The sequence below is a fragment of the Cordyceps militaris genome, assembly GCF_000225605.1.
Source record: "Cordyceps militaris CM01 unplaced genomic scaffold CCM_S00004, whole genome shotgun sequence".
Lineage (NCBI taxonomy): Eukaryota > Fungi > Ascomycota > Sordariomycetes > Hypocreales > Cordycipitaceae > Cordyceps > Cordyceps militaris.
Window position 1 is genome coordinate 1,319,893 of NW_006271972.1, and position 25,965 is coordinate 1,345,857.

A 25,965-nucleotide genomic window follows, 5' to 3' on the forward strand; every position below is an offset into this window, starting at 1 on the left:
CGAGGTACTCAGATATCAACTTCCCAGTGGGAATAACCGAGGACCCCCCATTACGAAAAGTACATGTACATGGCCTACTCTGTCGCCTGGAATGACGGCGGAATTGTGAAATACAGGTCATCGATGCATCGTGATTGTGCTCGAGACTCGGCCGTGACGCGGCGCGCTGTCTCTCCCGGAATCTGCAGGCCGCCAAATTTCCCCGGCGGAGCCTCACCTCGTGCTGAGACGGAATCTTCACTCGCACCGCCAAGGCTGAATATGGCTGCAAGCTTGCAGCTACCGGACAGGGCTCCCGTGAGCCAATGGCAAGATCAGAGATTACGCGAGGGCGGAGAGTCCGGTACAAAGCTATACATGGCTTGGCGAGCAGATACGCATTGAATCAAGGTATCCGTCTGTATTTTAATGCATCTCGTCCGAAATGCGAGCCAATGCTACGACGATTCAGGGAGTAATCTCCTTTTCAGGCGGTTCGTGAACCGACGCATGATAAACAGCACCGCATTGTGTTCTTGTTTGTCTAGTTAGGTCATGCTTGGAAGAGGGAGAAACGCATAGTCAAGTCGACAAAGGGTTCGTCGCGGTGGTACGATGCAGGGCTCTGCATACGTTTTTATTACTTGCTCGCCATGTATTTGATTGCACTGCAGTTATAACAGCGCCATGCAATGAGGCTCTGTAACCTTATCAGTTGAAATAAACCAAGCTGGTTCCATATGTAACTATATATTATAGTGTCTTGCAGCGGCTGTAACTCTGGCTGGAATGGCTCACCCCTTGCGTTCACCATCAATAAGATGGCAAGGCGTTGCATTGCATGACACGATATGACCACCAAAATTGCTCATGCCCCTCGCAAAGGTACATACATTGCCATGTCGAGGCACGTGTCCGTCCGTACGTATTGTATTTGCGACCGCCACGGGTCCTTGAGACGGTGGTCTTTGTGGCCATGTCGTTGGTTTACCCCAGCAAACCAGGTAAAACCATAACTAACCGCCCAGCACAGCTCAGCGCAAACACAGCTCCTTACCAACCAGCACGGTACTTTCAAGCCGTCGCCCTCGTATCTCTGCCGCCAGGGGGTGGCATGGCCACTGGTTCTACGCCAACTGGACGGGCCTGATGGGGATGCGCAAAACCTTGCAGTGGTGCGTGAGGCACTGCTCCACTGTTGAAACGACGGAGGGCATCGAAGGTGCTGTGGTCAGGGAAAACACAAAAGACATTGTTCCTCCCTGCCTTTGACCAATCTATAAAGTGATTCATTGACAGTACTGAGCAGTCGATGTCTCTTTCCTTGTTTGTGGTCTCTTGAGGTTTCGGCTGTTCCCCAGCGCTCTTCAGGTCTCGGCTGCTCATCAGCGTCAAGGGAATAAAAAGGGATAAAGGAAAAAAAAAAAAACAAAAGAGGCGTAGGGGCCGCCTTGCCCAATATGCAAACACCACACCACCGAGGCGAGACGGAAACCACGGCCATGGCAGCCCGATTGATTGACACTAAAAAAGAATCAAGAAAGTGGCACCGCTGGGTCTAAACCGTTTGCGGCATTGGTTCAAAATCGGCGAGAAAAAAGGCAAAATGGCCCCACCGCCGTCCGGCCCACCGGTCCTGGATTAGCGCGCTACACAACTAGGATCGCAGGCAGCCAGCCCCCTGTAATTGGGCGACGGGCCAATGCCTGCCGGCTCCAGCGGTCCAGCTTCTGCCAACACGGGGTTGGCTGTTTGTTCTTTGGCGAGAAGTGCTGCTGTTGGAAACTTGGGTTACCAGTAATGCGGTCCGCCGTCTGAGAGAGTCCGCAAACGTCAGGTGCTGGCTTCGCAGCATTGCACAATCGTCATGCCGTCCCCTTTTCTGGGTTTCCTTCTTCCGATGGGCGCGCATCTTGACGAGCCGTGTCAATCATATCCGCTACCCCGATTTTGGTCTTGGGCGGCGGCTTCTTGCACTGGAGTTTTTTAGTGAGAGCCTCACCACCTAGACGAGACTAACCGTCGTTGGTGACAAGACATGAGACTGTGTCTTATGTGTGTGTTCCCGAGCTTCGCTTCCAACAATAACTACTTGTTGACTTGGCATAAGCAGCATCACGAACTAAATCATATGCTTTTAATAGCAGAAACTGTCCTATTCAAGTACGATTGCGTGCATAGATAGGCTAACTATAGTAAAGACACCAAGGAGCGTCGTTTTTTACGAACAGCACAGCCATAGGTTCCCTGAGCTAGTTGGGATCAGCCTTGCACCATCTTCTGGTAATACAGGTAGGTAAGTTAGTAGTTCAATTGTCAAGACGCGTCTCTGGAATCGCATCGTCCCATGGCGGTTTTGTCTCGTCTTCCTCCACCCGGAAACGCAGGTACCAGCGGGCGGGCTGGCGCGGACTCCTTTTTTTTGCCCTTTCTTCTTGTTTATCACTTCAAGTTTTTTTTTAACCTTTTGCTGTTGATTGACTCTGTTCCGTGGTTGGCTAACGTTACTTGGTCCGTCCCCCCTTGGTTGAATGCTACGTGCGTCGCTCGGTCCTTTTTTGATCAGACTAATAATATTATTATAATTCGTACATTCGTGCAACTTGGAAATGATAATTGCCCCTGCATCTCTCAACCGCTTTGGCTATTATTATTTTAGTATAGACCGGCGCCATCTGGCTTTGTTTGCTGGGGAAAACAAATGACAGTCAGTTATTGAACGAGATCTCGATAGACGTCCAGGAATGCATCGACGACAAGAAAAAGCCTCTGTGCCAGGTGCCTGTTCCCGGTTAGCAGCCCTTGCACCCGAGATGGTGCTACATTAGCCTCACGCCAGTTGAATTTTTTTTGTGATTTTTTTCCTCGTTGCCTCCCTCTTCCGAAAGTACCCCTGTCCGCCTGACCAGAAGAGTCAGCAAAGCAGGGTCCATTTGCCCCCCCACAGCGTGTCAGCCCACTAGAAATCCACTGGTGCTCCCTGTGCCAATGCCTCAATCCGCCGAGCTCCGCTGTCTGTCGTTCCAGAGCTTTTTGCTGTCCGCCGTACAAACAGGTACTTGCTGGTAGCGCTGCTGGCCAGGCCCGCCAAACACCACCACGCCCCCAGCGTCTTCAGGGCGCCCAGGTACCTGTAACGCAGCAGCAAGGCTGCCCTGCAGGTTCTCCTGTACTGCCCACAACTGCCATTCTGGCTTGCGACCTCCCCTGCTTAGCGCCCGAATTGGCTGCCCGTCTTGCTCTCTTGCGGCGAAGCTGGTTCCACATCCCTGTTTTCGCCGTCTCGGTCTCACCATTCTGACCTGGCATATCTTCGCCTGAACATACTCATCTGTACATTTCACCCTCCAAAAATCAATAGACCATCGACGACTGCCCTCCTCCCCCTCCCAAGACCAACGGAACCGCCCATCACCTTTCGCCAACGCGCCGCTGCATTGCCCGTCGTCCTCGTCTTTGGCGCGCCGCCCAAAGCCAACCTCCTTGACGCTTTTGGGAGGCCGACTCCATCCACTCTTTTTTCTTTGAAAACCTCTCACTGTCGCTTTCGGTTGCTCTTTTCTGGGCTAGATTTGCTTGAAACAAGACGACAATCGTTCCAACCGCTCGGCCGACCGTTTCTTCCTCCTCGCTCGCCCCGATTCTCGTTATTCTATTTCCTACCCCCGGCCGTCGCCATGGGAATCGGCTACAAATGGATTCTGAGCTTTTGCATGCTCGTCGTCCCCATCGCCATCACCCTCGGCGTCCTCTTCCCGCTTCAAAACGCGCACAGGAGCGGCGGCAACGCTGGTAGCGTCCTCGGCGGTGGCGGCGTCGGTACCGGGCCTGGCTCAGGCGGCGCACCCAAGCCTAAGAACAATAATGTTGAACTCGCCACGGCGTGCACCCAGTTTGCCGATCTGGGCAACCCCCAGCGTTATTACTGGGACAAGAGTCAACAACAATATACATGTATGCCCTCTTTATTCTTGTTCATTTATACTTGTAAGCTAATGGTCGCACAGTCAACCCCAATCAATGGGGTCTCACCAGCGGCGCAAAGAGCGGCATGTGTATGGATGTAAGTCAGAACTACCCTCTCGCCTACAGGCACGGCAGATGCTGTCACACAGCAATGTCGCACTGTGTCAATTCACCTTGCACAGAAAGAAGCTAATACAGCCCTCATCAGGTCCTCTTCAACAACAATGGCACTTATGCCAAACCTGAGCTGGCTCCTCCATTCCAGGTTACCTGGTCATACACTCCTGCTCCCCAAGGACAAAACAATGTGCACGCCTTCGCCAACATCAAGCTCGAAAAGATATTTCCCAAGAAATTCAGCACCATAAAGAAGCTCTTCGTCGATTTTGAATGGAAGTATGTCACAGGCAACGACAACTCGACGGCTAGCGAAACAGCGACCCTCGCTGCTGGCACCACCGTCAACACCAACGTCGCCATTGATATGTTTGCCGACACGAACAGCGATACGTCCAAGAACAACGAAAAGGCAGCTTTCGAAATCATGATATGGTTTGCTGCCATTGGTCCTTCTGCGCACGTTATTGGCCAAGATACGACATCGGTGGTCACAACACTACCTCTGCAGGATACTACCACGAACGCGCAGGTCCTCTTGTAAGTTTTCGCCCAACCAGATGTATCCCAGCGCATTTCCGATGAGCTTTAGCCAGGATGAATGGTGCTAATCAGATGATGCAGTGACTTGTATGCCGACAAGCATCCCACCACCAGCCAGTTCGTCCTGACCTGGAAGGCTAAAACGATTACGGAAAAGTTTCACGGCGATGTGTACCCGTTGATTGAATACATCCTCACGGCTGGCAACTCGAGCTACCCGAGCTCTGAGGCCTATCTCGGCTCATTCGGCATGGGCACCGAAGCGTACGATTCGCCGTCCAACGTGACGTTTTACTGCCCCGACTTTGCCGTCCAGGTAGAATAAGCAACTGGTTTTGGATAGATTGGAGTTGAAAACGGCATTGGGTCCCCGGAGTTTTTGCTGTTGATTTTGTCTTGATTTGTTGTTTCAATTCATGGTTCTCATGAGGGGGTAATGTGGATATCAACCGGTAATTTAGACATGTTTACTTGGTGTACACCAGCGCGTTCCATCGACGAACTGCGATTAGTCTTATTCAATGATATAAGCGATGCTTTATAGCAGCGAGCCGCAAACATCACGCACCCCCTCTCTCTCTGATTTGTACTCCGTACATGCACGTTGTCTGGGAACCCTGCAAGCCACCGCCCTCTTTTTCTCCGCGAGCATTGTTCCATTGAAAAAAGCTCGTATTAGACTGCCCTAATTTGATTGCACTGAAGCGTGTACGCGCAACCAAAATCTCGTATTACACACAAAGGCGGGGGGTGCTTGTCATATCGACGTTACAAGGCCAGGGTATATACGACTTGAGCCGTTTCTGAATACATGACAATGCCCTGTCGTTTCAGCGAAACGTGAATTAGTTAGGAGGGGAGGGGGAGGCAGGGGACAGCAGCAACGTAATCACAATAGGCAAGGCTACGGACAGATCACGCGTGGCATGTACGAGATGTGTTGCTCACCCACTCCTGTTTCCTCTGAAGCCTGCCTGGCCTGGCCCCGCGTCGGACCCGTCGGCGAATGGTGGCTGTGTTGATGGCCTCTTTGTCCACACGCCCTTTGTGCTATTGGAGCGGGCTTTTGCCGAGTCATGTTTGCCTGTCCAGTGATTTTTGTATAATAATATGTAGGCCTTGAATAAATGCTCCTTTTTCTATTTTTGTCTCTCGTGGGGAGTGGCCCGCGCGCCGCCGTCTTCACTTCCGACGCTCCGGAAACCCGCCAACGAAAACCTGTCCCGGGCGTGAAACTGGGAGAATTGCTCAGCCACGCTGCCAATGACGGCGACTTGTCCTTTTTTTCTGTCAAGTGATGCAGCTACCAGCTTGTATTATATCCAGTCTTGGCCTTTGGCTAATGCGAACTGGCACGTGCATCGGAGCGAGCCGCTTTGTATGTACTTACGTTTACGGTATTGACATGACGTCGCTTATTGACAGACCTTGGACGATGGAAAATGTTGCGTGTTTTTTATTCTACTTTGACATCTATCGACAGGACCTAGCACTGGCCAACCTCCTTTTTAACAGAAAATAGATGAACCTGTATTGATAATGGCCAGTGTTTGAGTGCAGATCGGTTGGTAAGTAAATAGCCTTCTTTACCACGGCGTGATGCAAGCAACAGTGGTATGTCAATTCCCCTCTGCCAAGACTGCATCAGGGAAGAAATGTCGAAATCTTCCGTACGCCTTTCTTCACTTGGTTACTTTTTATTTTCCAAGACGTTGAAAATGCTAATCGAAATGTTGTTAGTGGCCAATTGAGCCGTTACAGCGTCTCAACGCCTTTGTCAGCGTTTCCTACAGCGGCGTCTTGCCCTGTAATACCTAGTACCTCCTCTGGGAGGTATGTACCTACCTACGCGCGTGAGGCCTGTTTTCTGACAGGGCACTGGACACGTTTTCCGCTTAACACGTAATTTTCCCCTGTCACAACGCTGTTAGGCTGCTACTACGTATAGAAAAACCTCTATATTTTTTATAAGCCGTGTCAGAGACGTCAACAGCGTTGTGACAGGGGAAAATTACCTGTTAAAAAATCAACCTGTCTAGTACCCTGTCCAAAAACAGGCCTCACTCGCGTATGTAGGTTAGTACCTTTTTGGTGCACCGCGGGGTTCTCCACCGCAAGCCAAGGCACATGCTCGGCAAAGCTTTGGCAGCAGCGAAACAGCGCACAGAACGTGCGAGGAAACCACCAACCACTCAGAGTGGGCACCTCTCTCTTGATGCGCTCGCCGCCAGAGACGCGACCCTCCCCCAGCTCCAACCGCCCCCAGATACCCGGCTTGCCTACCAACGACCGTTGCAACCACCCAGACAGCTCGTCGCGTGCCGAAACATTGCAAGAGCCCAGCAACAAGGTCTCTCTCTCCGTTTATTTGCGTCCATCACAAACCCCCGGCCGCCTCGTACGTATCATCGCCACTCGTCGAAACTTCCAGGGGCAAATCAGCCGCCGATTCGCGACAACACAATCGGACGGCAAACGCTGATACAAGACGACATACCTAGGTCGCATACATTGCAAAGAAAAGGATACGGAAAAAGCCCACATTCGCGAAGCACAATGGCGGACAAGATGTTAACCTCCGAGACCCCCCTGGCCAGGGACAAGCTTGATGGTCAGTTCACAGTTCCTGCAACGGCCTCGGCAACGCACATAAACATACGGGGCGCGGCTAACGCTACTGAATTAGCTCAAATCAAGTCGGCTGATATGGTGAGAATCCAGTCAATATGATTTGTGCCGCGCGAACCGACAGGAACTGACAGAGTCGAACCAAAAGACCGACGATATGCAACAAGAGTCCATTGAAGTTGGTATGTCTGGCATGTTTAGCCACCTTGGCTACGAGAGCTGCATGCCTTATGGTGTTACTTACGTCTATAATAGCTCAAGAAGCCATGTCCAAATTTACTGTTGAAAAGGTATGCATAGCGCTGAACTGTTCGCATGCCCACCGGACATGACTTGCTAACGGCTGCACGATAGGACATTGCACAACACATCAAGCGCACGGTTAGTAACCCGCAGCATCGACAGACACGCTCAAATCATACGACCAATACTCTTCGATTTGGCAATGAATGCTCTAACACATGGTCTGGATCTGCAGTTTGATGAGCGAAAAGGCCCTACCTGGCACTGCATCGTTGGTCGCAACTTTGGCAGCTTCGTCACGCACGGTACGATCCGAGTCTGGCAAACGACGCGTGTATAATTAACTAACAACTGACCCTGTCTATAGAGACCAAACACTTCATCTACTTCTACCTCGGCCATTGCGCTATTCTCCTGTTCAAAACCCAGTAAAGCTGGAAACGACACATCATACGATGACAAAGACTACTCGAGAGGCTTGCCTATGAGCAAACCTAAGGACACTGCATGATTACGGCATGTGTGATGACGAGATCAAGACAAAAATGAATAAAATTGGTTCCTCGGCGTTTGCCATCAAGTTTCGATTTTCGCACGAATGTATACCAGAGGGCTTCCCAGCTAGACGTGATTCGGAAGTAATAGACGGCTAATCTATCATTTCTCTATCGAGGACTTTACGCAATGCCTGTGAGATGAAAATGCTTGGAAGATTGAGGAGGCCAGGGTACAAAACGGAGCTTCCCGCAGCTGACTTGTCTTAAACAGTCTCATACGCATAGCACCATGAGGTCTCACAACGTGTACAACGACTGTCCGCACATTGGTTGTTGCTTCCTGAACTATCGCCTGGAAACGCATTGACGTAGAGAAGCTGCTAAAACTGCTGCCAGCTACCACGAAGCTAATTGAATTTGTCGAGATGGATTCCGAGCCGGCCGTTCAAGTTTCGAGAACGACGCTTTCCAATCGCCTTCAGTTAGCCATGACAGCAATCCCGACTTGATGTACGCGGTGCCTAGCGCGAGGACCCTTCAGCTCGCCCACGCTATCGGGTGACAGGATGCCAGACCTACCTACCTCCTATGCATCTCCCCTGTTGCCACACCCTGCTGCAGTGTGCAGCAATAAATGCCAACATCGTCGCAAAATACGTTTCCTCAACTCTCCATCTTCCTCTTCTTCGCACTGCAAAACTGCGCTTCCGCTCGCTCACACCTCTGCCATGATGAATCACCTCTTTGCCTTCCTGGCCGGGCACGCGCTCCATCTGCTCGTCTTCCGCCGCGGCGAGTGGGACAGCGCCGCGCGCGACATTATGGTCAGCGCCGCGCTGCTCTACGTGGGCGCCGCTGTCGCCCTGCACGCCGCGTCCGGGCCGGCCGGCGGCAGCTGGTGGGCGTCCTTGCACGCTGCCACGACGCTCGAACTGGCGGGCATGGCGGGTGTGTTTGCCAGCATGCTCGCGTACCGCGTCTGGTTCCACGCCCTGTGCCGGTATCCCGGACCCTGGGCTGCGCGGCTGTCGAGCCTGCACCTGACGTACCTGTCGAGGCGGTTCCGGCTGTTTGAGGAGCTGCGGTTGCTGCATGAGCAGTACGGCGACATTGTGCGGATCGGTAAGTGTTCTCGGACAGTACTTGCGGATCAGAGTAGGCTAATGGCGAGGTGGCAACGAAAGGGCCGTCCACAGTGTCAATCTGCAAACCGGAAGCTGTGGAGGCTGTTCACGGGCCCAAGTCGAAATGTTCCAAGGGTCCGTGGTATGAACAGGCCAAGCCGCTGACGTCGTTGCACACAAATAGAGACCCGGTGAGCTATGCCCGGCAGCGAAGGTCTTGGGAGCAAGGGCTTAATTCAGCAGGTAAGCTTTTGCTCTTCATCGCCCTTTCCCTAGAAGAATTGGGGTTGTTCAAGTTGACCAACGGAAACCAAACAGCACTTCGAGGGTACACTCCAATCCTTGCCAAGACGACACAGCAACTCCTAGACAGGATCGAAGCCAGCCGGGGCCAGACCTTCGATGCCAGCAAGTGGTTCCACTACTTTAGCTTCGAGGTCATGGGCTGGATGGCCTTTGACAAGTCCTTTGACGCGCTCGCCACCGGGACACCGACCTACTGCATGAACCTCATCACCAAGAGCCTGAACCTCATTGGCCTCCTTGCCCACATACCGTGGTTCTTTGTCTGGATGAAGCATCTGCCTGTCATGGGCGCCACGTTTCAAGTCTTTCGAAAGTGGCTACGTGCGCAAATGGCAGCGCAGATGGTATGGTGATGATGCAATGCGTGTGTGTGATTGTTTGTATAAGCTGACACTGGTAAAATGTAGGAAAAACCGCCCGGATCGTCGCGGAGTCTCTTTGCGGCCATACTCAAGGACTACCCACCCGCGGAGGAGCAGACGGAGAAGCAGCGCATGGTGCTCGAAGGTGACATGTTTTTGATTCTCGTCGCTGGGAGGTAAGCGCCTGGACTGAGGTTGATGAACATTTCTTTCCGTGTGCTGATGTAGGGTCAAATAAGTGACACGGTGGCCGTGACCTTACAAGCGCTCTTTTACGAAATGGCCGTGAACCAGGAGGCGCAGAAGAAGCTGCAGCAAGAGATTGACGCGCATGTAGCCGAGTACGGCGACGGTGGCGGCAACGGGCTCGACCCCGCGCTGCTCGCCAAGCTGGACCACCTCCAGGCGTGCATCAACGAAACCCTGCGGCTCTGGCCGCCCGTCATATCAGGCGTGCAGAGGGAGACGCCGCCAGAAGGGCTGCAGGTGGGTGATGTACGACTTCCGGGTAACATCCTCGTGCAGGTGCCTACCCATCTCATACACCGCAGTACGTACACAATCTGTGCCCAACGGGTACCTATGACCCCAATCATGTGTGTCGTATGTGCTAAAAAGAGACTGCGGCTAGACGAGGAAGCATTTCCCAGACCCAAGGAGTTCATCCCTGAACGATGGACAACGAAGCCGGAGCTTGTCGTTGACCGATCTGCCTTTTATCCATTCTCTATCGGTACGTCGTCGGGACCTGAATGGGTCTGTTGGATCACCATGCTAAAGCAGCCCCGTGGTTGAGCAGGAAGACACTCGTGCCCCGGAAAGCAGTTTGCGCTGGCGGAGCTGCGTCAGGCGACTGTCGACATTCTGCGACGTTACTCGGTCGAGCTGGCGCCGGGGTTCACGAGCGAGGACTTTGAGGGTGGTCTCAGAGACCACTTTACGCTGGAAGCATCGAGGCTGGAGCTTGCCTTTACAGCGAGATGAGCTGCGGCACATGCCAATACCTGAAATGTGATGGTTTTGATTGAAAATGTGACATGGACTTGGATATTGAAACGACAGGTCATCTGCAGTTGGACACGCATCCAGTACGGTCTGCTAAGCGAAAAATGTAATTGGACGGCGGAGAACTTCAAACAGCTGAATATGCGGAAAATAAGACGATGCGTGTGATATACGTGTGATATATAATGCGCCGATGACGTATTAGCCTTGATCACCATCACAACCCCTCGTTTCTCATCGTGGGGGGGATCGCCACTTACGGGTCGGGCCGCCGAGGGGTGGGATCATGGTGTAGACGGATCGCACTAGAGATTCCTTTCCTTAATGGAGGCTTGTGTGTTGAATGTGCTAGGGCCGCGGCAGTAAAAGTCCAAGGATTCACATGTAGAGGCTTTTTCCACCCACCTGTTGCATGTTCATGGTTGTTTTCTGCCTGAGTGGCTGAGGTAGCATCCTGTCACCAGCGCCACCGGGTAAAGTGCTAATGACAAACATGCTTCATTTCGCTGTCTTGAAAGTGGAATTATGCTTGGAAGAAGAAGAAAGAAGTAGAAGCAAATTCTTGTTTGGACACAATCAAGCTGATCGGAGCGGATGCGGAGCTGAGGAGAAGCTGGCGATGGGCATATGCAAGATGATGGAGCTTACTGGGGGCATCCCGTGCCATATGTCAAGTTATGAGAGATGCTCGGTATCTATTCGAGAGAATAAACTGTAACCTCTTGAAGCTGCTACCGGATTTAACTCGAGCCTTGTCCAATACGTCCAATACGTAGCTACTGCAGACCGGCCGACTGCGTTCCGAGACAACCCGGCTGAGGCGGGCACACACCGAATAGAGATCCATCGTCGTGCATTCGATGAACTGCATCGTCTCCCCCCGCTCGTCCTGTCCTTTCCAGCTACTTCTTGTGCTCCCTCGAAGGGTAGTACCGCAACTCATCTGAAGCCCCTCACTCAACTTGACAAGCCAAAAAGCAAAACAAACACACGAGAAACTAAAAGAAAAATGGACAAAATGGCCGCCGATGAGAACTTTATCGTCCCACTCCTCATCAACGGGAAGGAAGAGACCGGCCCGGCCACGTTTGCCGTCGTCAGCCCGCACACCGGGACGACATGCTGGTCCGCCACGGCGGGCACCGAGGGCGACGCCGTGCGGGCCGTCGACGCCGCGGCGGCCGCGCTGCCCGGCTGGTCGCGCGTGAAGCCGGCGGCGCGGCGCGACCTGCTGCTCCGGGCGGCGGACATTCTCGAGAGCCGGCTCGCGGTGGCGGCGTGGTACATGCGCGGGGAGATGGGCGCCGACGTGGCCGCGTCGCAGGAGTTTGTCCTGCCGCTGAGCATCCGCCTGCTGCGCGACGTGGCCGGCCGCGCCGCGTCCATCTGCGGCAGCGTGCCGGCGGTGGAGGGCGAGGGGCGGAGCGCCATGGTGCTCAAGGAGCCCGTCGGCGTGGTGTTGGGCATCGTCCCTTGGTGAGAGAGCGCCTGTCGGTTAACGTAAACGCTGCCATCTACATGGAGCAAGCAATGCTAACGTTTGGGGAAAAACAAAAAGGAACGCCCCGTACGTCTTTGGCGTCCGCGCCGCCGCATGCGCGCTCGCCGCCGGCAACACCACCGTGCTCAAGCCGTCGGAGCTCGCCCCGCGCAGCTACTGGGCGCTCGGCCAGGCGCTGCAGGACGCCGGGCTGCCGCCGGGCTGCCTCAATATCGTGTCGTGCGCGGCGCGCGACGCGCCGGCCGTCGTCGAGGCCATGATTGCGCACCCCGCCGTCCGCAAGGTCAACTTTACCGGGAGCACGGCCGTCGGCCGGCTCGTGGCCGCGCGCTGCGGCCGGCACCTCACGCCGTGCCTGATGGAGCTGGGCGGCAAGAACAGCGCGGTGGTGTGCGCGGATGCGGATCTGGCGCTGGCGGCGCGGAGCATCATCGCGGGCGCGTTTCTGAATGTATGCCGGGCAGCGCCTATACTCTCTCTGTGGGTTTTGTGATGAACCGAGTTTTTGCTGACAACCCGCAATCGATAGTCTGGACAGATTTGCATGTCGACGGATCGCATCATTGTGCACAAGGACGTCAGGGACAGGTTCCTGGATGAGCTTCTGCAGCAGGCGGACAGGGACGCGCAGAGGATGACGCTCGTCTCGGCCGCGTCCAAGGCGCGCGTGCAGACGCTCGTGGCGAGCGCCGTCGCCGCGGGGGCCCGCGTCGTGCTCGGGGGCGGCGACGGCGACGGCACAACGGCGGACACGCGCGTCGCCCCGACGATCCTGGACGGGGTGAACGAGACGATGACGGTGTGGAACGAGGAGCTGTTTGCGCCGCTGGCCGCGTGCATGACGGCGGGCGACGACGACGAGGCCGTGGCGCTGGCCAACCGCGGCGGCTACGGGCTGTCGGCGGCCGTCTTTACCGAGGACCTGCGTCGGGGCTTTGCGCTGGCGAGGAGGATCGAGTCGGGGTAAGTTGGGAAAGACATGGCTCGGCTGAGCGGAGACTTTTGGAATGCTGATGTTGACTGGCGAATACAGGGCGGTGCACATCAACAGTATGACGGTTCATGACGAGCCTGTCCTCCCGCACGGGGGGGTCAGGAATAGCGGCTGGGGAAGGTTCAACGCCGACATGGGACTGGAAGAGTTCCTGGTTACTAAGACGATCACTTGGAAGGATTGAGGGAGAAGATGGAGAGTCGAGATCGGGCTGGGTTGCTTGATTCGCTTTTCAGATGGAACAATACATGGCTAGGACTACGCTATATCTAGTCTACAATTGTGACTACTAGCAACTTCAGTGTATACATGGCAAAACATCGATCTGAATGAAGCCATCGACGCTCAGTACGCTCTTGTGAGTTGTCGTATACAACATCGGTAACCTGCACGTGGCAGTGAGTTGTCGTATCCAGCATGGCTTACCTTCACGTGGCAAGTGTCTTGTGAGGATCCTCGAAACCCCCTGTTCGAGTCTCGGGATCAATTCATGCTGTTACCCGTCGGTTCCACGTCCGTCCATCTATTTCCCCCTTTCCATCTCATCCGGGCAACGACAACGTGCATGTCCAAGAACAATGAAATGACCATTATTTCGCATACACACTACGCCAGCAGAAGTTTGAACTCTCTCGCACCAAGGGCCTTTTCTTTCCCTTTCAAAAGCAATAAAAAACGTTACCTTCCTCAAAGAAAATAGACGGCTGTTAGGTACGGACGAATGCGGCAAACTGCAGCACAACCCTGAAACCGGCCCGGCAAGTCTTGCCGCCGGTCACGGATGTCGCCTCACCACTGGCGACAAAAACGGCCAATTTGGGCCAGTCTTTGCTGGTGAAACCCCATGGTTGTTTATGCTTTCAACGGGGGCATGAATAATTAAGGGGAATCTTTTTTGGAGACCCTGAAGTGTGTGTACCTGAGAGAGAGAGCATTGTCGGCCAAGTCTATTCTGCAAGTCAGTAGCCACGGCAAGCAACATGTGCGCATCAGAATCCGCCCGCATAATTCTAGTCTAGGGATTACAAAAAACATCTTCAAAGAAAGTGACAATATGATCATTAGTCCGGATTGGCGCAAGCCACAATGACTGCCTCTTCTTCTTCAGCTGCGGGCGCTTCTTGGACGTCTCCAAGCCACCACGACATCCCCCGCCATCTGTTCCAAGTTGGGTCGAAAAAACCCTCCACCAGTTGAAGCAGCTTACCACAAGAGGTTGGCACATCCCTTCTCTCTCTCTTTCTTACTCGTTGTTTAAAAATGTGGCGCCCCCAGGTTTCCAGCCCGCCCGCCCGCATCCTGTCGAACAATTGGCAACCCGTTGCGACTTGGCCTGACTCGGGGCCGCCTCTTTTTTTTTTCTTCTTCTTCTTGGCTTGAGCGGCGCAAGTTTGGTTCCATATAATATAGAGCAATCGAGGGCTTTTTCCTTGTCGCACCTGAGGGGTTCCCCAAGGGACTAGTGGGATCCTATCCGTTGTCCGCTGCACAGACGAGGAGGCATCGCTTTCGCGCAACAGCCTTGTGGTGCTGAAACATTGTCTAGTGAATTTCGGGTTCGTCTGCGTTGCATATTGCTACTTGGCGGGGGAAAGAGGGGAGTGACGAGACATGTGCGGTTCAAAGAGAAGGAAGGTCAAGGATCAGCAAGAAAAGCCTCCCCCCCCCCCAGCAAGTGTGGTGGAGATGGCGTTCTTGATGAGTTGTACCGTTGCCAACTGAATGCCAACAGTATTACTAAATTCAACAGGTGCCCAATTCAAGCTAGCGGCTCGATATGGTCAAGTGCGTCGTCTGTCCCGTTGCATCGGTTAAACAAGACGAGGAAGTCTACGTTATTAACTAGTTAGCTCCGCATCGTCTCTCTCTCTCTGGTCCTCCTGGTCATTGTCGTTGACCAGCTTACTCGTCTCCCACGATTGGAAAAAGCGCAATGCCCCGAGGCGGCAGGTGACTTCAAGGTTCACTTGCATCCCCCGCTCTTGTTTTTTTCCTTGTTCCTGGGCTGTCGAAATTCCGCGCATCCGGCCCAATGCGCTGCAGCAATTCCTCGCATGTGTGCTGACGAAATACAAGGAAGCGAGCGTCAAGTCGCTCGGCAGTCTGCGGGTGAGCGGGCAGCCATGCCCATAGTTACCCCCCCTTCACGTTTAGCCACAATTGTGAAAGGATGATGGACCTTGCTTGTGGGAGAGTAGGAAGACGCGAGCGTAAAATACAGACGGAATCGACTTATGAAATGCTGTGCTACGTACCACTGCAGCGCACATGAGCGATACGCTAGACATTTCGGCCATCATGGTAATACACAGGGCCTCCTATACACCCGATTATAGAAGTTGTGGCTGCACGGGGAAAAGTGCGTACCGTCAGGCTGTAGATATTGACCCGGGTTGGGTTCGGCGGCGAAAGATGGTCTCTAACTGGCTCCTGTGCATCCTTGGTGAGGCATTCATACGGGAGATGTGATGCTAAAAGTGCGCCCTAGGAGAGCCGGCCCCGGTGTACAAGATGTGATGTAAGGTTCTCTACTTATGGTGGCCAGCTGCCAAAACGGGCCCGGCATTCGAGGCACGGCAAGAATCCGTGAGCCGATGGCGGTCGGAGCCGGATATGCCGGGTAGCTATCCTGGGTAACTAGAGCGACCGACGGCCTGGCCGAGTCCTGCCCTGGATAGAGTAATTTGTACGAAGCAACTACAAAAGTCAGACCACGAGCGGTAATAACTGCAGGTCAACATGGTCCATCATTACATGCTATATAATGGAGCATGGTCCGGCAGAAGCAGGAAAGAAAAAGAGACAACCAGACCCCGCCTGCCAACTGACGTTGCCTTTGGCGAGCATGACTTGGCTTGCATGTGTTGAGTGGCAACTTATCTGTAGTTATCATACATAACTCTCTCTGTCGGCAGTATGTAACCTGAGTAAGGCCGACGCCAGCAACTCTACACCTCATTTTTAATATGTACTGATAATATGGCCTTCTTCAGTGAGGCTGACGCCGGCAACTTTACGCCTCATTTTTCATATTTACTGGCCTTCTTCAGCGCCTTTCCTTCGCCACGTAAATACTTGCATACTGAGCCCATCTCTTTGACGCAGTACACGCACCCAACTCGCATACGTTTGTATCGCTCGAGATTCGTTAGCAAGATGCCTGTTGCTCGCTCCCATGGGCAGTCGCCGGCACTTGCAAGCCTTGTTTGGCCACTGCACGGAGCAGAGGGCGTGCCTCTAGTTGGCCAAGTTCGGTGGGCAGGCGCCGGCAAGTGGGCATACACACAGTGTGGGATGCAATGGATGGGCAAGGGAACATCAAAAGACGCTATAACCGGTTTGATTGTTCATGCAAGCGGACCAGTCCGCTGGTCCACGATGCCGATGACGCTCTGCGCTGTGCCCCCAGGCTGCTTGTTGGCCAGGCCAGGCCAGGCACGCAACGCTCATTCAGGTACCAGGGGGCTCGAATCAATGCAGAACTTGTATACAGCGGGCAGGCAGACAGCAGGGACGGCGAATTGAGCCCGCAATGCGCACCGAGTTGCCAGCACGGGCATAACCGTCAAGCAGCCAGGCCAGGCCCCCCCCCGGTAACGTACCGAGTGCGACTCGCCGATTCGCCATGGCTGTGGAGACGCTGTAAGACAATGCTGCTCGGCGGAACAACTTGAGCTCAGCTGGAAGCTGACCAAAGTGTGAGGCAAGAAGCTGACCAACTAACTATTTATGCGTTGGACGTGGTGGACGAGGTAGTTGGCAGTATTACCGACGGCTGTCATGACTTGCGGTACCAAGCAGTTGCTGAAGCGGTTGGCATGTGGTCTCTTGAGTAATTAGGCAATTAATTAGGCAATTAACTCGGCAATGGATGATGGCGCAGTGCTCATGCAAACACGTGCGCCGCCATTCTGCTTTTTCCTGAGAGCGACATGACATCAAAACCCATCCAGGTCAAACCATCAATGGCGAGATTTCCTCTTTTATCATGCGACCCACCAGTCACCTTATTGTTGTGTTGTTATTACTTGGTATATCGACAGATAAACACCTTAATAGTTACAAGAGGGGCTCGCCGGTGGATAAGTCGTGGACCGGGCATACAGCACAGCCGAATCAGATGTGGCTATCCTTGGAGAGCTGGAGAGCGAGATCGAACGACGCAGATGGCGAGCTCGTGGGATTTTACACCCGTAGTTGCCGAGGAAGAACAGCCAGCCCAAGTAACTAGCCTACTAAGTAAATCCATTTTCTACGGGGTTATGAGACGATTTGCCCTACACGTTCAGTTTGCTACGGCGACACCGGCTTCCACGGTTCCCGGCTCGGGCAAACCAATCTAACTAACTAGTGACCTTGTTAGTTCAACTCGATGTCTGTCTTGGTTCCACAGGTGGCAGCAGAACGGTGGTCGTCCGACAACCTTGACCGGACAAGGTAGATGGGGTTTCCATTTTTTTATCCCCCTCATTCGCGACTCGAGCAAATGCCCTGCTATCAAAGTCGATCCTGAAACGGGTGCCCTCGCGGCCAGGGTCAGTGCTGAAGCTGGGCGATATGCACAAAAAGGGTCGCTGGTGGCACTTTGGTGCTTCTGTTTCAGAAACTCTGACGAGTGCTCGGGTGCAGGTCCTGTATGACGGAAGGAATGGGGAGGAGGTTGTATTTTGTGTTGACGGGGCTGTAATTTGTATAGGAGATGGAACTGAGAATCCTTGGGTAACGTGGTGTTCCAAGTGGCCGGGTTCTATTTATTGTTTCAAGTCATGTGTAGGCGCCGTGTAATAAAGAGAGTTTTGTGCAATCGACACCTGGTGGGACTAGTTACTTGTCATGGTGTATCTCTCTGAACAGGGTGACCATTTTTGAAAATAATAATAATTATTTTTTCTACACATGTAAGGAGTGAAAGGAGGGAAACTAGAAATCGTCTCGTCTGGCCACACTCTGTCAAGGAAAGGCTGACGCAACATGCAGTAACTGAATCTTGGGCTTGGCATTGACCAAATGAACTAGTTAGTCTAGTTAATAGTTAGTTTATTCACTAATAATTCCAGGCACATGCTGAAGACTTGGTTCCTGTGGATCGCTGCTGGGTGTGAACGGCGTACAGATTAGTTACAGATTACAAAAGTAATGCAGGGAGAGAGGTGTGGGGCACGGCGAAATCCCTTTGAGAGGCTGGGATTCGTTTATTATTATAATTATTATGGGCGAGCGACCTGGGTTTCACATCAGATAGATTCTGGTGATGGAATGACGGGTGGCTTTGAGATTGGGGCGGGTACAGATTCGTTGGACGTGTGGTGATGATTCCAGCGTCTTTGTTTGGTGGTTGCAGTTGGGTTCCGAGTTGGAACGATTTGTCATCTGATACAGGTAGCAGAAAAGTGGCTTGCTGTCTTTTTATGAATATTGCGAGGGAGAAGAAAAAAATGTCTCTGCCACTTGCAATTTATGGCCAGTTTTGGATGTTGTATTTTGGTACCTGGTGACCACCGTAGTGCAGTATACCAGCACACGCCGCAGCCTCGGAGCAGGTGCAGCACTTTGTCTTATGGAGGCCCTCTTTTAACACGGAGACGCCGGGCCTCTGCATCGCATATTCGTACCTTGTTCTTCTCCCGCATGGTAAAGAGGGCTTTCGTCATCTATGAATACTTTCGGGTCGTCATGGGCCAGACAAAGAGGTATGCAAGCTACCTCCTACCTACCTAGGTAGGAGCTAGGGAGAGGCACTCGACCGGTTGACCGGCCAGTGGTGAGGTTAAGAGGCTCTAAATAAACTGCCGCCGGCCGCTGTAGTAAGGCTACGCCGCTGTAAAAAAAAAAAAAACCTTGTTTGGGGTGTGTAGACCTACTAATTTATGTGCCTACAGTGGGTGTATGTACCTCGCAATCGACGCCCAATAGACCCTGCAGGCCGTTATTGATGGACTGGTACATATCCATAAGTAAGTACGGGAGAGACATGTTATCAGGTAGTTTGCCAGTTGCGTACTCATCAACCTCTGTATTATTAGTTATTAGCTTCCATTCGCGCTTGCGGCTGGCTGGGCTGCGACAACTACCTCCTACCGGTTAGTAGGTACCTAAGTAAGGTACCTGTTAAAAACCCACAGCGCCCACCACGGGCCGCGACACCAGCTGATTTTTGCCACCATCTTGTTTACCCTCACCATGTATCCGTACATATCTACGCATAACTAGCTTGTTGCTTATTCAACTAGTAATATCCGTTGTATTCTCTGCCATTTTTACGCAACTTTGTCAGGTACAATATGCATAGTCATGCTGGTTGCTACATGTTGCCCGGCACTTCTGATCAGGGCGGAACCACGCACGACTCGGCCACAGGCAAGACTACTAATCTATCTACTGCCCGGTGGCGCCGCCCATTCCCTCCTCGCCTGGGATTTCCGCAACTAGTTGGCAATATCGACGGCACAATGTTTTTTCTATTCGAGGTACACAAGCGCAATATTTGTAGGAATAGCCTTGCGGCCATGTTGCGGCGATGCGCCGTGCTACCAACTGTTGACCCGGCCAGAGGGGGGTTGCTGTGGGCGCGCGCGTGTTGTTTTGCATCGCCGTGGTACGTTGGGCCTTGAACGCATTTTGTAGCCAAGTTACATGGACAACGTTGCGAATTTGTAGTTAATAATAACAATGTCAAGAGTACGGATACGGATACTTTGGATACTTTGGTCATGTCGCTTGTTCAAGGGGTGTGGGGTGTGGGCGGGCAACAGTTGTGTGGCGCCATCCAGGAATCATCTGGTGCGCAAAGGCAAGCAAGGCTCTGCAAACAGACCAGACATCTGACAGGACATGTGCACCACGGTGCTGAGGATGCAAAGAACTCTTAAAATGCCATTGTTTTTAATTGTTCTTTCAATTTTCTTTCGTCTGCCAAATGCTGAACAAGGCAGGTCTTCAGTATGGAGAGGTACAGAGGTACAGAGGTACAGAGGAACAGAGGTACAGAGGTACAGAGGTACAAGGTACCTGTCCAGTATCCACCCGCTTGCACTTCCCGCACAAGGCCCAGGCCGGCTGCCACGCTCTTTGCTCCACGACTCCACGACTCCACGCTTGACCCTCCAACTGCCTCCTTCCTTCCACTGCGTCCACGCACGCTATGGCGCTGCCACACGCCCGCCTAACAGTACAAAGTACACTAGAGCGACTACTGTCACTGGGCAGATGGTGGTGCCGCGGCGCTGCTCACAGTGTGCAGTGCAACTACTCAGTTACAAGGTTCCTAGCCCAATCCCAACCAAGGCCCGCCCCCAGCCTGTCAATGTATACATTCTCCCTCGCCAAATCCCCCCACCCGATCACACGTACCTTTTACCACACCAGCCTGCCTCCCCATCTACCTACCCACGTAGGTACCCGGCCTTTTGGCACCCACACGGCCAGAATAGGTGCCACGGCCAGCCCAGCACGACTGGTCAACTGCGTGCCACCAAGCCCCAGGCTAGTTAGCCCGCGCCCCCAGCCCAGGCTCGCTCGCTCGTCTCCTCGTGCTGGCTGTGCCACTCGCTCCTCGTCCTCGTACATACCCTCCTCCATCTCGAACCTCCGACCTTGTGCCTCACTCTCTCACCTCACCTCTTCCTCCCACCACCCCCGCCCGACCGCTTCTTCTGGTCCCCAGCTTGCTCTACGCCGCTCGTATCCTGTACAACAGCATCATTGACCATATCGCGTCGTACCGCTTGGCTGTGATTCACTTCCTCCCATCTGCTGGCCCCGTGGGGTCCGCACCTCTACTGAGCCATCGCCGGCTGCCCGTCTCCCCCAACCCGTCTCTCGCTTTCCGCCTTACCCTCCTACCTAGACTCTCGGCCGGCCCTGTACGATACATTATGCAACCCTTATAACGAATTCATTTCAACTTTTTCGAAACTACCCAATTTTGCTCGCCTCAGCTCTCGCTCTCGTTCCTCGACTTCCCCCGACCCTGCATTGCACTCCTACCCTCGCCTACAGTACGCCCTCCGCCTCAACATCCTCCGACACAACACACTCCGACCCAACAACCTCCAACTCCTCATTTCCGCTCCGCCACAACCATCACACCATACCACGACTTCTCACCATGGATTGCCTCAAAGTTCCAGAGGCGGGTCTGCACCTCACCAGATCTCCCCCTCCGGACTCTCCTCTTCCGCCTCAGGCATTTGCTCTCTCCCTCAGTGGCAGCGTCGTTGATGGCCTCCTCCGAGCGGCTCGCGATGGAAACTCTATTCAACTTGCTCTTGGCAAGACTCCCGTAAGTCTCTCAATCCTTGCCCATACATTCCACGTCTGCTTCAACTTGGCTCTGCCATATCCTTCAACTGGTCAACCCATGCAGTCCAACCTGGCCCTGGCCTTGGCCTGCTTCTGGGAATAATGGACGCCGTGCTAACACGCAGGATACAGACCTTACACTATGGCAACAGCTCACATCGTATATCACGTCCCGAAACCTCTTCGCCCTACGAACTCTACCTGACACGACCCTACGACTCAACCCGAGAGGCAGCCAGGCTCCCCATCACCACCAATCTATATACCAAGCCTCACCAGAGCAAGCCAAAACAAAAAGCGACATCCTCCAACAAGGCGGCAGACTCTGGACTGGATTCTGACATTGAAGCGCTGCAAAATGGCCTGGCGGCTCGAGAGGCGGCCAAAGAAAGGTAGGCCGCTGTTCACGTGCCAGACTCTTCTATAACCAATCTGGTTATACTTACTTGCTACTAGGTCTCAAATGATCGAGAGAGCCCCCAATGCTGCCAAGCCCACAAAGGCCAAGAGCAAGCTTCTCTCAGGCTACAATGCCGTCCCCCGATCGATAGCGACGTCACCGAGCCACACCCCGTCTCCAGCCACCGCCCCCCACCGTCAGCAGCCAAACAGGCCGTTGAAAGAGCCAAGGAACACAGAGTGCCACTTGTTCATGAACTCGCTACCGGTGACAAGTCAATAGACTACCTACGACAGAAATGGGTCGGCCGTCCGGAAGACTTCAAGTCGACATTGGAGAAGATGGCCGAGTTCCACCCCGACACCAAGAATTGGAGTATGAAGAAAACCTACTGGAAAGAACTCGACGTATGGAATTACGACTACGATAGCGAAGAAGAACGGCAAACAGCCATTGAGAGCGCTATAAGACAATATGACAAGCAGCGATTGTCCGCCTTCGAGCCTGAATGGCAGAAGTTGCTGAAAAAAGAAGAGCGTGGCAAGGGCAAATGCCTGAGCCGACTTCAAGCATCCTTGGCCAAGGGGCCGACCCAGCCAGCCCCCAAAATTAAGGTGCAAAAAGCAGACGATAGCTCAACTACATCCAAAGACGATGGAGATGCTCGCAGTGTCGCCAGTGACCGAAGCAGAGCTGGCGGCGAACCAATGTCGAGGACGAATTCCTCCAGCAGTGCCACCAAGGCAAAGAAGCTAGCCAAAGAGCCAGAGCCGAAGCGAGCCGCGCCAACTACCAAGTCGAAACCCGCAATGCCCAAACCTTCACCGACCAAGCCCAAGGCTGCTGCCGCCAAATCAAACGGCGCACGCGTCTTGTCTCAAGCCATCATTGAAAACTCGGATTCGTCTGGGGACGAAGCGCCACTCGCGCAATCGAAGCCGAAGCCGAATCCGAAGCCAACCGTCAGCAAGGAACCTCCTGCACGGCCTGCACCCAAGCCTGCACCCAAGCCTGCCGCTAAACCTGTTGCCAAGCCTGTGGCCAAACCTGTGGCCAAACCTGCTCCCGTAAAGCGACCTCACTACGACGAAGACGAATCGAGTTCTAGCTCGGGAACTCCCTTGTCCAAGAGACTAAAGCAGAGGCCGCCCCCGCCACAGACTAGCTCGAAGCTCAAGTCCCGTGTGCCGGATATGCAACACGCTTCTCGTCCCGCTACAAAGACAACGGCGCCCCGGCCCAAGAACACATCGCCCATCAAGTCGTCGCCGCTCGCTACTTCACCACCCACCAACGCATCTGACATTGAGTCGGACCACCGACGGCCAATCAAGAAGCGCAAGGCTGAGTTTGAGGGTCGGGCAGACACTGCGAAGCGTCAGGCAATAGCCAATGTGCCCCGAGAAGTGCTGGAGAGGGCGACAAAGTTCAAGGAGTACTACGCCAAGTACGAAGCCTTGCACTACCAGATTCAAGCACTTGCCCATCCGCCGCAGGAGAAGATTGAGAATTTGCTCAACATGCGAGGCAGGCTGAAGTCGATGAAGGAGGAGTTTGAGCCGTATAGAAAGCGCTGATGCATGCAGCAGCTGGGGTGTGGTTCGCAAGCCGTTTTCTTCCGGCATGACTTGGGTTTCTGACGGCGCATAGAGGGTCATTACTACTACACAGGGTATTTTTTCCGTCATTTTTCGTCTTTGATGTTTTTTTTTTTTTAAATCTGTAGCATTTACACCGCCGGAGTTATTGTTTTTGGGAAACAGGTTTTTGCATCCATGGGGGACTGTTTTCCCCCCTTTGCAGCCAGGTTCGGCTATATTGATGATTTGGGTTTTTCCTCGTTACAGATACCACGATGATGCAAAAAGAAGCTTTGAACACATGAGCAATGTTAGACTTGATCCGTACAACCAAACATGGTGTGTTTTTTTTTGTGTGAAGTGACTGTCTGTCTACCCCGTGTTTGTCTCCATTTACTACGAGCAGGTGAGCCAGCTTTTGGCCGCTCCGTGTCGGACAGAGTTGCCATTCTTTACCCTGTCATGCGGATGACAAAAGAATTGGCCGAGCAGATAGTCTAGTTTCGCACTCTAAGCAATTCAAGTCAAGAAATATTAGGAGGATTGGAATGATACAATAGATAGATACAACTAAAGATAAAGCCAAAGATCATGAAAACATAAGAAGAACAAGAAAGATAATAGTTTACTACTACTGCTTACCTAGCCGGCCGTTTAGGTACTTTGTCCACCTCGTCTACGCGCGCCGCGGATAACGGCTCCCTTTGGTGCAACTTCCGCACCGACGGTGCCGGAGCCAGAAGCCCGTCCGCCCGCAAGACTCGGTCCTACCAGTTCGACACAGCGGGGGGGCGCTCATCTCATAGGTCGAGATGAAGGGCTTCTCCCCCGTCCCCTCTTCTTCTTCCCGATATGAACGGGAGGAAAACAGGGTCCAGCTGTGCCCCACGTTGACGGGGACCACTTCATGAGAAATGGACTTGTAGGAAGAAACCCTTTTACTATTCCTAGTTGGAAGTGGAATATCAGACTTCTTTGACTGGTAAAAGGGTTTGGGTCGCCTTTGTAGAAGTTCTCTGAGGGGAGGGACTTGTTCACGGAGACAACCGGTCGGCTTCTGGTGTCGATTTGTACGGGATCTGTGTGTCTGGTTCTTTTTGCTTTTTGCGCGGTTCATTCTACCTTGCCGCGCGCGTCAGAGTTAAGGATCAATAAAGGTGAAAGAAGACGAGGGGAACAAACGGTATATACAAAACACTTGGTCGGTGTCACTGCACTGTTTGGTTCTCCACCTAGCACGTTTCGGGGAAACAAAGAAACGTCCCGGCCGGCAATCTAGCCGCCTCGCCATGGCTGTGGCTGTGGAGGAACTGAGCAGCCCAGTTTCGATGAGCTCGTTTTTGTCCTGCCGATTGGGAGCTGGGACCGACCGTCTGGAGCCGTGGGGGCCGGCGCAGCCAACAGGCAAGGCCCCAAGCCGCAAGTGTCCAGAGGACGCGATACGTCTCTTCCTTCAGGAGAAGCCTCGCTCGCTGGCTGTCCACCGACAGACGAATACCGTAAAGGTCGTCTGGGATACCGTTGGAAAGCCTTTGTCTGAGCGATGTGGTTGTTTAGCGGTTGGCGATAGTGCGCGGCGCGCCGGAGCTATTGCAACGTTTGCACGAGTGGTTCGTGAGCCCTGTCAGGCGCCACTGGTGGGCTTCAAAACGTGACATTGTCCTCGATATATACAGCGCAAGACGGCGGCCAACATGGATATAATGGCGGGCGTGTGCGCATTCGACCTGCCGCACGTGAGCAGGCGACGAGGCGCGACGAGGCGCGACGCGGTCGGACCACGAGTTCTTCAGCGAGATTTTTCGATTCCCGGTACGCTGTGTAAAAATTAACAACAGGTGATACCGAAAATGGCTCAGCGAAGGGCTAATTTCTGCCTTCTCGATTGTGCTGGTGGCCGATGCGCTGTACAACGACGACCATCCCGGACGGTTGGTCTCAGCAGTCTCGCGCAACTTGGCACTCGATGCGAATATTAAGTCCTATTCCTGTCACCGAAGCGTGATGATGCCACTCTCAAGCTGACGGAGCAGTTGTAGGCTCGTCATGCTCGACCTGGAGCCGCCGTTGTTCAATGACGACGGGGACGAATTTGCGGGCGATGATGACTGGGCCGACGACGACGAAATAGATGGCCCAGATGTTCAAAGTACAATGCTGGATGGGGATCTTCTCGCGGGGAGGAGGCTCTATCTTGATGACAGAGGAAGATTTACTGTCGAGTTTGACCATCGCAATACGACTGATTTAACCATGTGCGTTGGACGATGGTGACAAACGATGTATACTAGACATTAGAGAGCATAGAAGCGGCGGAAATCAGATCGGAAAGGTGAGGGCGATGCTTGTTGAGCGATTTGGAGCAAAAATACTGAATCATGCTGACGCCGACCGCTCTCATGACTTCGCCACCGTTTGC

At 53.4% G+C, this 25,965-nt stretch overlaps 5 protein-coding genes across 5 annotated transcripts; all 5 read left to right on the plus strand.

Moving 5' to 3' along the window:
- Positions 1-1,846: 1,846 nt before the first annotated feature.
- Positions 1,847-4,930, plus strand: CCM_05447 (Concanavalin A-like lectin/glucanase; the record flags this gene model as incomplete). Its single annotated transcript, XM_006670591.1, has 9 exons — positions 1,847-1,968; positions 2,288-2,366; positions 2,644-2,770; positions 2,889-2,992; positions 3,035-3,106; positions 3,195-3,933; positions 3,987-4,042; positions 4,154-4,602; positions 4,687-4,930. The coding sequence occupies 9 exons, from the start codon at positions 1,847-1,849 to the stop codon at positions 4,928-4,930; spliced, it is 1,992 nt and encodes a 663-aa protein (XP_006670654.1).
- A 1,802-nt stretch (positions 4,931-6,732) lies between these two features.
- CCM_05448 (uncharacterized protein) lies at positions 6,733-7,987 on the plus strand (the record flags this gene model as incomplete). Its single annotated transcript, XM_006670592.1, has 4 exons — positions 6,733-7,003; positions 7,489-7,523; positions 7,588-7,614; positions 7,844-7,987. 4 exons carry the CDS (start codon positions 6,733-6,735, stop codon positions 7,985-7,987), a joined length of 477 nt encoding a protein of 158 aa, XP_006670655.1.
- Positions 7,988-8,704: 717 nt separating this feature from the next.
- Positions 8,705-10,749, plus strand: CCM_05449 (cytochrome P450 oxidoreductase, putative; the record flags this gene model as incomplete). The annotated part of the gene is made up of 6 exons (XM_006670593.1): positions 8,705-9,095; positions 9,170-9,747; positions 9,811-9,941; positions 10,005-10,315; positions 10,397-10,498; positions 10,565-10,749. 6 exons carry the CDS (start codon positions 8,705-8,707, stop codon positions 10,747-10,749), a joined length of 1,698 nt encoding a protein of 565 aa, XP_006670656.1.
- A 1,039-nt stretch (positions 10,750-11,788) lies between these two features.
- On the plus strand, positions 11,789-13,449 carry CCM_05450 (aldehyde dehydrogenase family protein; the record flags this gene model as incomplete). Its single annotated transcript, XM_006670594.1, has 4 exons — positions 11,789-12,246; positions 12,329-12,722; positions 12,801-13,234; positions 13,305-13,449. 4 exons carry the CDS (start codon positions 11,789-11,791, stop codon positions 13,447-13,449), a joined length of 1,431 nt encoding a protein of 476 aa, XP_006670657.1.
- A 7,923-nt stretch (positions 13,450-21,372) lies between these two features.
- CCM_05451 (uncharacterized protein) lies at positions 21,373-23,543 on the plus strand (the record flags this gene model as incomplete). The annotated part of the gene is made up of 4 exons (XM_006670595.1): positions 21,373-21,546; positions 21,699-21,958; positions 22,023-22,162; positions 22,249-23,543. 4 exons carry the CDS (start codon positions 21,373-21,375, stop codon positions 23,541-23,543), a joined length of 1,869 nt encoding a protein of 622 aa, XP_006670658.1.
- Between the last annotated feature and the right edge of the window lie 2,422 nt (positions 23,544-25,965).